This window comes from Sinocyclocheilus rhinocerous, unplaced genomic scaffold, assembly GCF_001515625.1.
Source record: "Sinocyclocheilus rhinocerous isolate Xijiao unplaced genomic scaffold, SAMN03320098_v1.1 scaffold2284, whole genome shotgun sequence".
Taxonomy (NCBI): Eukaryota; Metazoa; Chordata; class Actinopteri; order Cypriniformes; family Cyprinidae; genus Sinocyclocheilus; species Sinocyclocheilus rhinocerous.
Window position 1 is genome coordinate 96,271 of NW_015651520.1, and position 16,840 is coordinate 113,110.

At 38.2% G+C, this 16,840-nt stretch overlaps 1 protein-coding gene across 1 annotated transcript in view; it reads left to right on the plus strand.

The window, feature by feature from the left end:
- Positions 1-15,974, plus strand: part of LOC107713046 (beta-1,4-galactosyltransferase 2-like) — a 92,003-nt gene extending 76,029 nt beyond the window's left edge. The window contains exons 4-5 of the mRNA XM_016518465.1: positions 13,062-13,249; positions 15,848-15,974. Coding sequence (XP_016373951.1) covers positions 13,062-13,249; positions 15,848-15,974 — 315 coding nt within the window. The remainder of the gene's footprint in view (positions 1-13,061; positions 13,250-15,847) is intronic.
- Positions 15,975-16,840: the final 866 nt, after the last annotated feature.

Below are 16,840 nucleotides of genomic sequence, written 5' to 3' on the forward strand. Positions count from 1 at the left end.
ATATATATACACACACACACACACACACACACACACATTCCTATAGGTCTCAAATATTCAGAGCATTTTTATTAATGCTGAAACTATTCCAGTGTAATTTCCATTCACATCGGTATTCAGCATTTTAGTAGGGATCAAATGATTTGCATTAAAGCAGATTCAGGTCAGGCATCCAGACAGATTCCTGCTATTTATTACTATGTGAAACAAGGTTGCTGATGCAGATGTGTTTAACGATTCAGGAGAGCGATTCTGAATCATTAATCAAATGGTTCCTCTCTTTTCTGAGCCCCGTAGAGGCATGGGACAGATGTTTAGGGAGATAATAAGGAGGGGTTCAGAATGTGATTGGTTGTGCTTCAGCTGAGCCTCGTGGGGCTGCATGCTTACGCACTCTGCCAGAATTTTGATTTGGCATGGTGCTGCAACCATTGTAGCTGTGCTAACTCCACTAGATTTCTACAGAGCACATCTGTGTTCCTTGTCTCTTTCATGATGTTCCTGTTTTTCAGGGTTCCTTTGGAGTGGTTGGAGTATAGATAGTGTGGCTGCAAGCCTTGATGGTCTCTGCCAAACTCCAAACAATGTACGGTTGGAGTGTGGTGACAAATAAATGGTTCTTTACTTGAAGATTCACACTTTAGAGAAGTCACATGAGGCCCTTCAGTAGGCTACTGCTGCATCTTCAAATCAGTGTGTACCACAATAACAAGGAGGAATCTAAAGACTGTCGCTCTTTTCAAGCTTCACAAAGGACTTTAAAAGCATCATAAAAATATAATTAAAGCAGTACATACAGTATGACATAAGTCAAGTCTTCTGAAGTTGCAGTAGCTTTGTGTGGGTATTGTTAACTGGATCATTGTTAACTGGAGTCAGTAAGTTGAACCAGTGAGATATACATATATACTGTATATATTTTTTGTAAATTAGACCCATTAATTCATTGAAAGAATGATTTGTTCACAAATCCGACATCTCATGAATGCGCCAAAGATTTTCAATGGATAACTTCTTAAATTTCAATCTGTCTCACACACAAAGCTGCTGTAATAGCTCCGGAAGTCTTGGAATATAATGTGTGAGTTGTGTGTACCATTTTTTATGGAATTTAATGGTGTTTTTGCATCCATTTTGAAGCTTGAATGCTTAATGTAATAGTCCACCCAAAAAATGAAAATGCTGCCATCATTTGTTCGCATTCATGTCATTCCAAACACATGACTATATTTCTTCTGTGGAACATAAAAGATGATGTTCTGAAGAATGATGGTAATCAAACAGTTTTAGGTCCCACTGACTTCCATTGTTTTGTTTTGTTTTGTTTTTTGTCCATACAGTGGAAGTTAATGGGAATCAAAACTGTTTGGTTACCAACGTTCTTCAAAATATCTTCTTGTATGTTTGCAACAACATGAGCAAGACAGAATTTTTACTCTTTTTTTTTCTAGTTCCCATTTATTGCCGATTTGAAGAAAAACTGCATTGGAAGTAGTAGTTCCAGTTGTGTTCTGCAGAAGAAAATAAGTCAAATGGGTGACTAAATGATGACAGAATTTTCAAAAATCTCATTTTTGGATGAACTGCTCCTTTAAATAGACCAACAATAGTACCTCTAGAGATCAAGTGTCTCTTTCTCACTCGTGCACAAAAACATAAATAACCCATTTAGCATGCTCACGATTGTGGCTACATACTTTGCTTATTGGATTTACAATGGTGGATCAAGGGCTAGCTTTCTGTTACACATGTTATGAAGAACAGTGTAACACATCAGGGGCCTCCCTCAGGAGGGAAACACTTGGAGCTCGGCCAGCAAAGCATATAGAGAAAGGATCATACGCTATCCAGCACGCAGCAGTGGGTCTCATACAGTAGACTGATCAGATTGTGTGCACTGTTAACACTTCAGCTGTAAAACCTATTCAGCCAGTGCTGCTGGAGCAGAGGTGCTTTACCATCTTGCAGGACTGAGACTAATCTTACTGGTGTCAGGCAGGTCAATCTGCTGCAATCAATTCGTTTTTTGCTGATGTTTGATTTGGATTGTTAGCATTGAAAGTTTTCTCTCCAAATGTCAGTGCAGTGCTTTGGTAATGTGAGCGCCGAGAGCATTTCGGCTTGACCTGCTGTTAGTCTGTAATAAGATTTGGTAGTGTCAGTGAGCTCATGAAAACAGTTGAGCCCTACAGAGAGTCTGAATGGCTGACTCGCTCGTGTAGGAAGTCAGTTTGCACGATGGCTTACGGCGGTATTTGAAGATTAGGACATAGGCTGGGTGAACAGTGTGTCCTGAACATGGATTTCATTGCCTTGACATCGGCTCTTAAGGGTACCGGGGTCCACAGACTTTCCTCGCTGTCTCAGTGCACAGCCATTCAAGATGGATGAAACCTCTGCAATTCTCACAGGGGTAAATTAAAACTTTAAATACCAACCTGGTAGTGTTTTAATAGGCCTATGTGCACATTTATGGAATTTTTTTTTTTTTTTTAATCACAGTGCAAGGATATACAAATTGAAAATTACTTCATTCTTCACTCATTAGTTTGTGCCCTAGTAAATTATTTTGCATTTATCAAATTATAATTTTTTATTTATTGTGAATTTAAATTGTTTAATGTGAATAAACAATAATGAACATAACAATTTTGTAAGACATATATATATATATAATATTGTGTCTGAGCAAAACCTAAAAAAAAAGTTGTTTTACAACCAATGTACATTCAATCATCAGTATAGATTCTAGTGCTGTCTAACGATTAATCGCAATTAATCACATCCAAAATAAAAGTTTTTGTTTACATAATATGTGTGTGTGCACTGTGTATATATATTTAAGAAAAATATGTTACGTTTATATATTAAATATATTTATATATACTGGTAATCTAAATTATATGATTATAAATATATGCATGTAAATAAATGTAAATATTATCTAAATATATACTGTATGTGTGTGTATTTATATATATACATAATAAATATACACAGTACACACACATATATTATGTAAACAAAGACTTTTATTTTGGATGCGATTAATCGTTTGGCAGAACTAAATTCCAATACATTTGTTAGCATTGTCCTTTGTAGGATATTTGAAGACAGCTAACAGTGCTTGCTCTATAGTGTGTAAGGATGATTTTCAGTGAAGAACTGTGAAAGTATGACTTAGTCTTGGTTGGACTATATATCAATTTCATTTAAATACTAAAAAAAATAAATATTTTATTCCAGCACAAGAGGAAACTTACAGAGGCAGTAGAGATACATTTTATGAAGTTACACAATAAGGACCTTTCCATCCCATTGCCTGCCTTCAGCTATGAATAAAGCCCAGCTGTTAATATGTTTGACATTTTCACAGCTCACATTTGTACAGTTAAATCAGGTCTGTGAAATTCCCCTTCCCCCTACATCTGAACACTTGCCTGTCAAAGAAGAGCGTTGATGTAACACCCACCTGTCTCCCAGTATTATACTTGTAGCACATTTATTTCAAAAGCCTGATTTATGAAGCCTCTTCATGCTGCGCAACTTATCTGAATTCCATACCGGTTGACAGCTGAGTATATATTAATCACCTGCTGATGTGCAGGGTCTCTTTTATCCTACAAGCCCCAATAGCCGAACAGATTAACGAAAATGAGGCCAGCGACGTTATTGAGTTACATTAGCATGCATCTCATGCTCACCCACATCTCGACTTAACTTCAGTCTTCCTTCATAAAATCTTGTCTATGTGGACGTATCCCCCTCAGACATGCTTTTAAGTGTGTTTTAAGGTTTAACTACAACAAAAATAAGTAAATAAAAAATTTGGTAACTTTCCAGCAAGTTAAAAGGTTACGTCTAACATGAAAATGACAGATTTTACTGAAAGTAGTTTCATTCTTGATGTTTTCTATATAAACAGTGGCCAGAAACAGTCATACTACCAATTAACTTTGTTTTTCTTAGTGCATTTCCCTAGAATCTGTCTTATTAACCATGAAAGGTGTGTTGTACGCTTTTCCATGGAGGATTTGGAGAAACAGAGCCAGACTTTTGTTCACAAGTGTTTTGCCAGTTCTTGCCTTGCCTTGCGATACTGTCATACTTTGTAATTTATCATTTACTTTACAGTCCACAAAACACAGAAGGGAATGAAAATAAGACTGGACATGCATGTTGTCCCTTGTTAGCGCAGAATGATTAATAGTGCCCCATTGTGCTTTGTGATGTCTTGCATGAGATCCCTGCGGTGGCAGTCTTGCCCGGAACAAACGATAAAAAGAAGAGAGAAACATGGCATGTATCCTAAGCCACTGGACTGATACCAACACATCAAAATCAAATTAGCAAGGCCTAGTTGTGCTGGGTACACAGAGGACCGTAGAGGCCGTTTCTTGAAGAGGAAGAGTTCTCTTCTGCCCGCGAGTGTTACTGAAGACTGCAGTAACTCACTTTGACAGGGGGACTTGCAGCAACTCTCTCTGGTTTATTAGCTGACAGCAGGTGTTCTGATAGCCTTAATGTAAGCTGATTGCTAGCAACACCGTGCATGATTCATTCAGTGGCACCCATAGGGAGGTTAAGATCTCCTAAACTGCATGTTCTACCGCAGTGTTTCCCAACCTTTTTTTAGTTTCTACCGGACTTGGCCCAACACTGCTAAAGGCAATGGAGGGTGTGTGTTTAGTACATTGTTTCTTATGATGGTCAAAAAAACTAAAATAATTATTTTGCAGTGCGATGTGGGATGGCACCTTGTGCGTACTTCTGCGTTTGTTTAGCAGATGTATAGTGGATAAGATCGAAGTGATTCTGACCTTCACTCTTGCAGTAGCTCAACCCAGAATTCCCCAAACTTTCTGTTTACTCGAAAGCCTGACACTCGGTCAAGAGAAGGTAGCCTCACGGTTTGTGTGAGTGATTTATTTATAATGTGAAATTCCTAATTCCCTGTGGGCCCTTAGAATATCGTATAGATTTAGTGTCAGTCGGACAGCGAGACTGTAGGTGTTGCGTACACTAGTAAGGCTTGCTCTAATAATCTGCTCCAAGGCTGATGTAGGCCCAGCGATAATCCATATTTAAATGGTGCACTGATAGAACAGCAATAATTCATTGGCCTCTCACTTACAGGAGAGAATAACAATAACCGTCTTACCGTTGTATGGTTATTCTCTCTTTTACACTCGAAAATGGTTGAGCCTGGGAGGGAGGGAGAGGAAGTCAGTCAGAAAGAGGAAGTGAAAACAAGGAAGGAAAGAAAGAAATTGGAGAAATAAAGGAAAGATTAGAGGAAAATAAAGTTGGAAGAAAGGCAAAGAAGTTAAGAAAGAAAGAAATAAACCACAGAGAAAATATGGGAATAATTATGTAGAATGAAGAGAAAGTGAGAAAGAAAATGGAAGGAAAGAATGAAGAAAGAGTAAGAAAGAAAACAGAAGGAAAGCAGCACTAGAGGAAAAGAAACCAAGGATGTTGAAGAAAGGAAAATAAATCTTAAAAGAAGGAAAGATTGGAAGGAAATGAGTAAGAAAGGGAAAGGAATGAAAAATTTAGGAATGAAAGAAAATATAAAGGAGTAATTGAGGAAAGCAAATTTAGAAGCAAGAGAATGAGGAAAAGATTAAGGCAGAAGTAAAAAATGGACAAGGAAAAAGAAATGAAAGAATGGTTGGGGAAAGCAAATTTGGAACAAAATTTAAGAAAGGAAAGAACAGGAAAAAGAAAGATAAGAAGAAAGAAAGGTGGAGGCAAGATGTGAGCAATAGATGGAAAGAAAGAAAGAAAGAAAGAAAGAAAATGGTTGGATGGATGGAAGGAAGGAAGGCAGGTAAGAATGAAGAAGGAATGAAGGAAGAAAAAAAGGAAGAGAGGATGAGGATGGAAAAACGAAAACTGGTGGAAGGAGGAAGCGATAAAAAGAGAGAAACCAAAAAGAAAGAAAGAACGAAAGAAAGGGAGGCAGGTAATAATAAAGAAGGAAGGAAAGAAAGGAAGGTAAGAATGAAGGAAGGAAGGAAGAGAGGAAGAGGATGGAAAAAAAGAAAACTGGAGAAACGAGGAACAATAAAAAGAGAGAAACCAAAAGAAAGAAAGAAATAGAAAGAAAGAAAAAAAAAGAAAGAAAGAAAGAAAGAAAGAGGATGGAAAAAGGAAACTGGTGGAAGGAGGTAGCGATAAAAAGAGAGAAACCAAAAAGAAAGAAAGGAAGGCAGGTAAGAATGAAGAAGGAAGGAAGGAAGAGAGGAAGAGGATGGAAAAAAGAAAACGGAGGAGAAGGAGGAAGCGAAAGAAAGAAAGAAAGAGGATAGATAAAAAAGTAAACTGGAAGGAGGAAGCAATAAAAAGAAAGAAAGAAAAAAACAGAAGAGGGAGAGAAACTGAAAAGGAAGGAAGGAAGGCAGGAAGAAAGGAAAGAAGGAGGAGGAAGTTATGAAGATAGGAAAGAAATGAATGATAGAAAGGAGAGAGAGAAAGTCAGGAAAAGAAAAGAAGGCAGTAAGAAAAAAAGGACGAGGAAGGAAAGAAGAAACAAAAGAGGCAGAAAGTGCTCTGATCCAGCCTAATGAATCTCTCTGATAGCAGCAGCTCGTTTCGTCTGTCTTTTTTCCAAACTAATCCTCGTGATGTCAGGCTATTGATGAAATAGAGACAAACTCAAATTGAATTCTCAGAAATAGCTGGGGTTTGTCTATAAGCTGCCTTTCTTCTGCGCTTCCATAGCCACTGTTTCATTACTGTAAATTAGTTTGCCTGGCCGGTCACCAGCGCTGCCTCATCCTGGGGCTCAGAGCCTCTCATCCAGCCATCGAGAAGACATGAACGCATGTCTGAAGCATGCTTTTAATTGAGCCCTACTCACGCTACAGTAGCTGTCAGGTGGCAGTGAGGAACAGTAATGAGGCAGCTCTCTCCTAAATCAGAGCAACCTCCAAAACAAGCTAACTGTAATAGCAAAACTTCCAGCAGTACGTTAGCAGAGATCTCTGCCCCGGCACAATTAACAAATGATTTTAGCAAATGGCTGCAATATAACAAAGAGTGAAAAATTTAAGGGGGTCTGAATACTTTCCGTACCCACTGTATATATATATATATATACATAAATATACATTTTTGTTTTGGAGGGGACACTAAAAATCTTGGCAAGGCAAGTAAAAATTGAGAAAAAAAATGAGCTCAAGAAGCTTCCTTTTTCTCCTTTAAGTTCTATCACTTTGTCTCTTTCATGCACACATTCCCCGTAACTCCGGTCGATCCGGCTCACTCCTGATTTTTTCCTCTTTTTTTTGGTCCCCTCTCCTTCTCTAGCCTTCAGCTCTGGCATCGATAGCATGCTGGATGATATGGTCAGCCTGTTGGGGACTGATAATGCAGGCTTACACACACACACCTGCACAAGCATTACTGTAAATTAGTTTGCCTGGCCGGTCGCCAGCGCTGCCTCATCCTGGGGCTCAGAGCCTCTCATCCAGCCATCGAGAAGACATGAACGCATGTCTGAAGCATGCTTTTAATTGAGCCCTACTCACGCTACAGTAGCTGTCAGGTGGCAGTGAGGAACAGTAATGAGGCAACTCTCTCCTAAATCAAAGCAACTTCCAAAACAAGCTAACTGTAATAGCAAAACTTCCAGCAGTACGTTAGCAGAGATCTCTGCCCCGGCACAGTTGTTCAACAGTGAGAAACGTCAATGCTCAACAGCCGTTCTGTAGAGAGCTGTTATTTCCTCTGAGTATTTTAGAAATGGTACTGAGTCTGACTATACAAACCATTTCTATAGTAGCGAGCAGAAAAAAATAGGTCGCAACAAGAGAGCCTGTCAAAACGCAGCGCATGTCAAACACTCACTGTAAGTGGCCTGTTGACTTCAGCATGCTTGTGCAACATATGGTGTCCTCATTTAGGTGAGATTGAGTTTCGGGGGAAGGCGTGGTGTAGTGGATGTATATAGCAATTCAAATTCACAGCATATGCAGAGGAAGAGTTTATCCCCTTTCACACATAAAGTCTTTACTGTTAAATTACCGGTAAGTTACCATTAAGAGGTCATGTGTGAACAGGACCTTTTCAAAAATCCCGGTAAATTTGTTCTGGCAATCATATCGTTTTTATGGAGATGACATGATTACTCTGAGCTGTTTACAAAGCTCCGCTGCTTTTTAATTAGTTTTTCTATGTAAATATGCGCTGGATGGACATCTTTGACCATTGCGCCTCACAGCTTTTTCAACGTGTCGCGCTTCTCCATTCATCAGGGCTGCGACTCTGCAATTGGATACTATTATGCACATCTCGTGTTTATGAGAGCAAAACATTCTGATCGGCTAGTAATGTTAGTTTGGTTGAGAGTGAAAGCTGTGCTCCTCTCATACCATTGGTAGTCGAACTCATAGACTCGAAAGTGATATCAACAAGTTTTTTTAAAATGTAGAATTATTTTTTTGCACAGCAAGACCCTGCACGCCGGAGATCCGGTGCCGGAGAAATTTAAGCCCTGATATATATATATATATACAGTGGGTCACTGTTATTTTTTTTTACTGAGGTCCCTGGACCTCATTTTGAAAACCCCTAATGTAACTTCCATACCAGTTACCTGTGTGTGACACCAGAAGCAAGAATTTTCTTACCTTGAGCTCTGGGTCTTGTACTTCATGCTCAGACTTGTAAAGCTCTGGATCAAAAGGTCCACTGGTGACACGCAGAGGGCCTCCGGTCGATCCGGCTCACTCCTGATTTTTTCCTTTTTTTTTTGGTCCCCTCTCCTTCTCTAGCCTTCAGCTCTGGCATCGATAGCATGCTGGATGATATGGTCAGCCTGTTGGGGACTGATAATGCAGGCTTACACACACACACCTGCACAAGAAAATGCACAATGCAATCTTTCAGGATGAGCCCTGGTCCTAATCTGTCTCCATAGCAACGGGGTCTGCGTAAGACTCCCCCGGTTGGCCTTGAGTGTGCCGCTATAGGGATCCTGCCTCATGACCTAGAGCGAGCAAGGGATTGTGATTAGCTATCAGCGTGATCATCAGATAAAAAAAATACAGCTAATTGCTTCTCAGAGAGCAAGTATTGAGCAACTGATATGGCTGCGATAAGCTTACAGAAGGAGAAGGAGACTCTAGCTGGGGGCCGATGTGACTCTCAGACCTCAAGCTGAGTGGTTTATGTCTGGGTTAAGAAACAGAGTCATTGTACTTCTTAGTGTGCTACTGATGGAAAGAGGGAGGCTGTTTTATTTACTGAGCTCGAGCTGTATGATTTTCCTCTGCCTCATTGACTACAATTAGGAACAACCTTCAGAGTAAATGAAGGTTCACTCTTCATATTTACTTTATATGAGGATTTATATTATAGCCCGACCGATATGGGTTTTTTGGGGCCGATACCGATATTAGGGAGTATAAAAAAAGGGGTCACACTTTAATGTTTCAGATCATCAAACAAATTTAAATATTAGTAGAAGATAACACAAGTGAACACAACATGCAGTTTTTAAATGAAGGTTTTTATTATTAAGGGAAAACAAAATCCAAAACTACATGGCCCTGTGTGAAGAAGTGTTTGCCCCCTAAACCTAATAACTGGTTGGGCCACCCTTAGCAGCAACAACTGCAATCAAGCGTTTGCGATAACTTGCAATGAGTCTGTTACAGCGCTGTTGGCTCTAATTTATATAACCATATTCATGTACAGTGGTTTTTACATGGCCCTCCAAAGAACTCCAGAGAATGCCATAGTATTTCCATGTTATCATGTCAACCAGTATGGGTTTCTCAATGGCTAATTCCAGTATCTACTGTCTAAATGTCAAATAAGGTACACATACTAAATAATTATAATAATAAAGCAATTGTTTGTTAGATTAATATACACTACCATTCAAAAGTAGTCAGTACGATTTTTTTTTTTTAAGAAATGCATACCTCTATTCGGGCAAATTGATCAAACGTGACTATAAAGATGTTACAGATGTTAAGATGTTATTTAAAATGTTACAGAATATTTCTATTTCAACTAAATTGTCTTCTTTTGAACATTTTCCAACAAATTTCCACAAAAATATTAAGCAGCAGTTTCCAACACTGAAAGGAAATGCACCAATCAGCATATTAGAATGATATTGAAGTATAATTAGTCTCTAAGATATATTAGTATATAAAAATGTATTAAAATAGAAAACAGTTATTCTAAATTGTAAGAATATTTCACAATATTATTGTTTTTATTTACAGCCTTGAAATAAATTTTGAGTGAGGGTTTTTTTTACCGAAATAAATATTCATATTCAGCAAAGATGCAGTGACATTAAAGTGACATTCAAATAAATGGTGTTCTTTTGAACATTTTATTCATTAGAGAATCCTGAAAAAGAAAAATCACTATTTCCGCAAAAATATTAAGGAGCACAACCTTGATAATAAAAATAAATGTACTAAGCATATTTATATCTATATCAGCATATTTAAGTAAATTAGTATATATCTGTCTTTCACTAGTTTAACTAGTAACAGAAAAAAATAGTGGTCGACTGACAGCCTATTGGTTTTTTGACAGCCGATGCCGATATCTTGGAAAGCAGGGTGGCCGGTGGCCGATATAAAGCCGATATAATTTTATTTATTTTAATTGATATTTCAGAAATTTGAAATCATTTAAAAATGGATACAAAAATAAATATGTTAAATAAACATACTTATACTTTAGATGACAAAGTATATCACAAATAAATAAATATTTAATAAAAATATCATTAAAAAGGAAGTAAACGCTGTAACCAACAGGGCACTCAGTATTCTGGGAAGTTTGTGTTTATTGGGAATCATATTTTTTCATATAAAGCCAAGGTAACACTCCTTTTACATACAGCACACAGTGGAAATTACATGAATATGGCAGTGGGCAAATGCATAAAGCACAGCATAATTTGAAATCACGAGTTTAAAGTTTTTTGATCGCGCGAAGCTGAACTCCTCCAGTCCACATTCAATTCGCACGGACCGACCATCACGCAGAGAACACGCGATCATGCAGGATACAAATGCACACTTCACACACAATCTCACAACTGGATCCGACTAAGTTTGCAAGGTTTGTGAAATTAAATGCTCATTATAGTCATTCAAAGATTTGTTTAAATGATATAAATGCATATTTGCTGAATGCTGACAGCAAACAAGAAAGTACTATAATGTTTGCCTTTCTATTACTAATAATATAAAAGCAATGTTATAATACTTTTTGTATACATTTTAATTCCTTTGTTTAACCATTCTATTTGATTATTAGACAGACTTTTATCCGTATTAGACAGAACAACAGCGAACAAGAGGGAGAATGTGAGCACTGTGTGCTCAGGCGCTGCCGTTCTCAGCGCCGTCAAAATAAAAGTGCCGCCTCGAACGCATCGGCCAAACAGAAAAACTTATCGGCCGATGCCGATATTTGAAAAATGGCAAATATCGGCCGATATATCGGTCGACCACTAGAAAAAAATGTTAACTGTAATTATTAATATCAATACATTTAATTATTTATTTACACCAGTGTCTTTTTACATTTTATGTAAACAAAAATTCATGGTAACACTTTATTTTAAGGTGTCCTTGTTACACATGTTACATGTACTTACTATTATAATAACAATAGATTATGCATAATTACATGCAGGTAACCCTAAGCCAAACCCTAATCATAACCCTTACCATATAGTAGGTGCATGTAGATAATTAGATTTACTCAATACTTAAATGTATAATTACACTGTAACAAGGACACCTTAAAATAAAGTATAACCAAATTCTCTTATAGTTACAATGTGTAAGGGGGATTTAGTTATGTCCAACAACACCTTTAACCATGGTAAAATCACTGTGACACAGCCTGCCATGCTTTAATATATGTATGCAACTGTACACAAGACGTCCATCACTTGTGGTTTTGGTAATGTACAACACAAAAATAGGATGATATAACACTCCGCAGATGAGCCATTATCCCTGTTGAGGTTAACGACTTAGAACAGGTGCGAGTAGGCTAATGAGGGGAGGGTTCTACACCTGTTTCACAATCAAGCCCACTTCATGGTGTGTTGAAACCGTACCAAACAAGCCAAACACCTCACAGCTGAAACTTCAGGATGAATGCTTAGTTCCGATGATCCTTTTTCTAAAAATAATTAGAGTTTTTTCTTCCAAAACCATCTGTTCATGATGTCCACATATCTACTGTTTTGGAGCTCGTTTCTTGGATGGGAGATGCTAAGTCGTGAGCATGTCCCTGTTATAAATCTGTCATTTTTAGCGAGGTGTGTGTTATTACCAGACATCTACTGCTGTGTTTGCCTGAGCTGTCTGCCACCACACGAGGAATAAATCTTGTTAAATTAGTGAAAATGAGCCCAGTAATGTTTAATGAGCACCCTTGCTGATGAAAAAAGCTATTTTATGTCTCTTAAAGATATTGCCTTATCTGCCCCCTCTCACTCTTTCTCTTTCTCTCTTATATTGAAGAATCTTTCTCCTCTGGGCCTCTGAGAGAATTGAAGTTAGGATAAATATTGATAGAAGCTAAAAGTCAATTAGTATTAAGTTATTTTCCTTACTTTTTTAGCACTGGTGTCATAAAATAAGATTTTTGCTCGAGAGGTGCATCTCTTTGCATCCAATGCCGTTCATCACTGTTTACAGATGTGGTTGTGTGGTGAATGCGACACTTCAAAGCCTCACGTAATATGCATACTTTAATCATTTTGGTGATGCTTTTGTAGTGCACATCCACAGGCATTGTGCTGAAAAGGCAGTAGATTTGTGACAGTAGTTCACACCTTTGGTTTATTGGGCCAAATCTCAGGTATTACAGGATTACATGGGATTATTGTCACACTGGATTATTAGTTCAGACACCACATAGTGTTTTGGTGTTACATGGCATCCCATTCAGTGTAAATATAGACCAAATTGGAAATATTTTTACTATTGACTTTTTTTTGGGGTAATCTTAAATGTATTTTGTAACATTGTAAAGCTGTTGTTTTTTCTGTTGTGTTTCAGCTTGGCGAGGACACCTTCAATCGGGCCAAGCTTCTCAATGTTGGCTACACGGAGGCTCTTAAAGACGCAGAATACGACTGCTTCATTTTCAGTGACGTGGACCTGATCCCTATGGATGACCGGAACCTGTACCACTGTTATGACCAGCCCCGTCATTTTGCCATTGCCATGGACAAATTCGGCTTCAGGTAACATATTAAATATTGAGGGAACCACAAAGTGCAGGAGTCTGTTGACACATTATATTTGAAATAACATTTTGTCTCACTTTTATAATTCTGGTCCCATTTGATAAATTAATAATCAGAAGAAAATGCAATAAAATGAAATCAGTGGCATGTTTTATATGAATTTAATATCCTTGTAGAATTGTGGCTTTGCCAGATTTTATTACAAATATGCTGGGCTGCATTTGTTGCTATTTATATACATATTAATAGATGCCATGTCTGTATTTGTCTTTATTTCTTTGCAGAGAACAGAGTCAGTTAATCAAACAGCCAGAGCTTGAGGGCTGTCTGTCAAAGTCTGTGCTTCTGATGATTAATTGCTTTTTTCCACTAGGGAAGATATATGTCTTATGACGCTTTGTCATCTGGAGCTCTAGAATACAGCTGAATTATTATGTATCAAAAGTTCATTTGTTAGGTGCAGTGCCAGTCTAGACAGACCTGCAGCCTTGACAAGCATATGTATTCATTTTCCAAGGCAGACAATTATTTAGAGGAGACAGACCGGTTTTCTTCAAGTGTAATAGCTGGAGATATTAAAACACTGGTGAAGGTTCACCGTATTATGGTTTTTTTTTCTTCTTTTTTTTCCAACTTGGAATGAATTTTGTCTGTCTTCTGTCGACAAGCAGACAAGTTGGCCTTTGCTCCATGGTGTTTAATTTCCTGTCTTTGTGTGAGGGGCCAAAAGGACCAAGACAATCTTAACTCTCTGCCGTCCTCAGGGAATTGGTTAAAATCAGCCTCTATCTTAAGATATGAGCAGTGTTGGGAAATTAGTCCAATAGATAATTGTTTACTAATCAGTTGGTATGTGTAAAACATTTAATGATAGTTACTGTAACATGATTAAAAAATAATCCTCAAAATTATTGACATTATTATTTAAAAAAACAGCAATAAACAACAAGAATAACATTGTTATTAAATAGTTATTAGCTAGTATATATTAATATGATGATTATTTTTGTTTTTATTCTATTATATAATTATTTTATATTATTATTACTAGTAGTACTAATGTCTATATAATATATATATTTATATATATATATATATATATATACACGTATATATATTAGGCTTACCGCGATAGACGGTGCTGACGGTGATACCGGTGTTAAGCCGCAACACCGGTTACGTCACTTGCCCACCGCGTCACCGACCCCCACCGTCTATATATATATATATATGTGGTTACTACAGCACCTGCTTAGTGCTGTGGCCAAATTTGAACAGTTATTGAATTTGGTTTTTATTTCTCTCTGGAAGGCCAGACAATACGTTGTTAAACAAATGCCACTGACCTTCTCCAGAGTGTGAACTGCCTTTAACTGTCAGTGGGCTAATAATTCCGTTTCCTCTGTGAGTCATCTATTGGCGTGTGTCTTCAGTCTGAGGAGGCCTTAACGTTGCTGTATTTAATAAGTGGAGCACCTTTAGAGAATTACACACTCTCAGACCGTGAGCGTGTGAAGAAACTTCAGCCATACTGTTTTTGTGAAGACTGCTGCTGTAGCAGATGGCCTCATTAATTTTAACTTGTTGCCTTTTAACGTGTGGTTGTGGCATGCACGAGCGCTTGTTTGTGGATGTGTGTTTGTGTGTGTGCGTGTGCGTTCATGTAGGTTTTTGCTTCTCTTTCTCCCTTATGTCGCACATTTGTTTGCGTGGGTGGATGTGGTTGCTGTCATTGGCAACATACACCGCGATAGCCCAAGGCGAACCCCGGGCGGCTACCCATGATGCACCTGCCAGCCCACAGCCCAGCGGGCCTCTTAAAAGAGGAGACATGGAAACCATGTTTTCAACTGCTTTAAGTGGACTCGATGCTTTTCCAGACTGTATTCATCCAGTAGAGCATTTGTTTGAAGGCTTCGAACACTTGCTTGAGATGTAATCGCTCTGTGGTTTAAAGGTCAAATATAAGACTTAGTTCTGACAACCAACAACATCCTTTGACCTGCAATGGAGTATGTATATTTATATCAGCCTTTAATCCTGTAGACGATGATTCCTCAGATAATTCTCATCTGACAGTGGCCTCCTGAACCGTCTATGATGAGAAACGGATTCTACGGTTTATGCTGCACTTAAGCTTTTACAGGGCGTTCTTTGAGTTGTGTAGCTCAACCGAGAGGCCTGAGGGGTGGCAACCAGGAGAAAAGTGATGAAAGAGAGTTGGGAGAAGGATCAGATAGCATTTGAAAATGTTAGATCCCCTGTGGGAGGACTCTGTGGCTCTCTAGAATCACTCATACGAGATGCAGTTTTGTTAAATTCGAATGCTTGAGTTGACTGACTAAAGGGCTCAGTTCAGAGAGGGCTTACAAAAACGATATTTCACTGTAGACTTGAATCAAAAAGAAAATCTAATGGGAATCCAAAGCCCCCTACATTCCAAATGGACGTAGACAGGAATAGACAATTTGAGGTAATATTACTGCATAAAATGTTATTGATGATTAAAGGGTCTTTTGCACCCAGATTTAAGGCTTTATATTTAAAATGTGTGTCATCTGAATAAGAATGATATGGGTCTGTTCCCTCTTGCAGGCTACCCTATGCGGGGTACTTTGGAGGGGTGTCCGGCCTTAGCAAAAAACAGTTCCTCAAAATCAATGGCTTCCCTAATGAGTACTGGGGTTGGGGAGGTGAAGATGATGACATTTACAACAGGTAAGACTATAGATATGCTGTTTTTCTCTTTTATAAATGTCCGAGGTCTGGTCCTTTAAAATTGGGATAAAATGGAAGTAGGGTCAGATCTTTTCTTTTGTATTGTGACGTATTGTGAGTGTAAAAAATTATAGAAAAAGAAAATATACAGGGCTGAGATGTGGGAGTTGCACTCAAAACCAAAGGCGAATGAATGTGAGCTTGAAGTCTGGCATACAGTACGACACCAGAGAAGTCTGTCGTATCGCCTGAGGATCAAGTCAGTTTGACCGAAGATTATGAGGTCAAAGAATATGTAAAAAAATAAAACACATGCATTGATGAATCATTTGCAATAAGATCAATAACATGCATTTAGAAAATTGATAGTTTAATTTTTATTTTCAAATTAGGCGTTCCAAACTTGTGTCTGGAGAGTTTGAGGGAATTTTTACAAATTAATTAAATGTATTGTTATTTGAGATAGTTATTTAAAGTGGTCCCTCACACAAGGATTGGCATGTTTGAGTCTCTTTGGCATGAAAAAGCTTGAACACCTCTACTTAATCATTTTATAATTAAAGGCAGAGTAAGTGATTTCTGGTAGCCAATGTTGATATTTGAAATCACCAAAACAAACACGCCCCTACCCCAAAAGGGTCTTGCCCCTATTTTGATAGCTCCGCCCCACATATACGTACGCAACCCAGGCAACGATTAGTTCTGTGAAACAAAGCAAAACCAATGTTACACCGGGTCTACGGACGTGAGCGGCGCGGCGCAACAAATCCCCGACAGAAAACTGCTGCCGGGTTCTATTTATGACGTGCTGACACACATTTCAAATGGTTTTCAACGGTCGTTTGATCGCGTCCAGTGTAGGCAGACTTT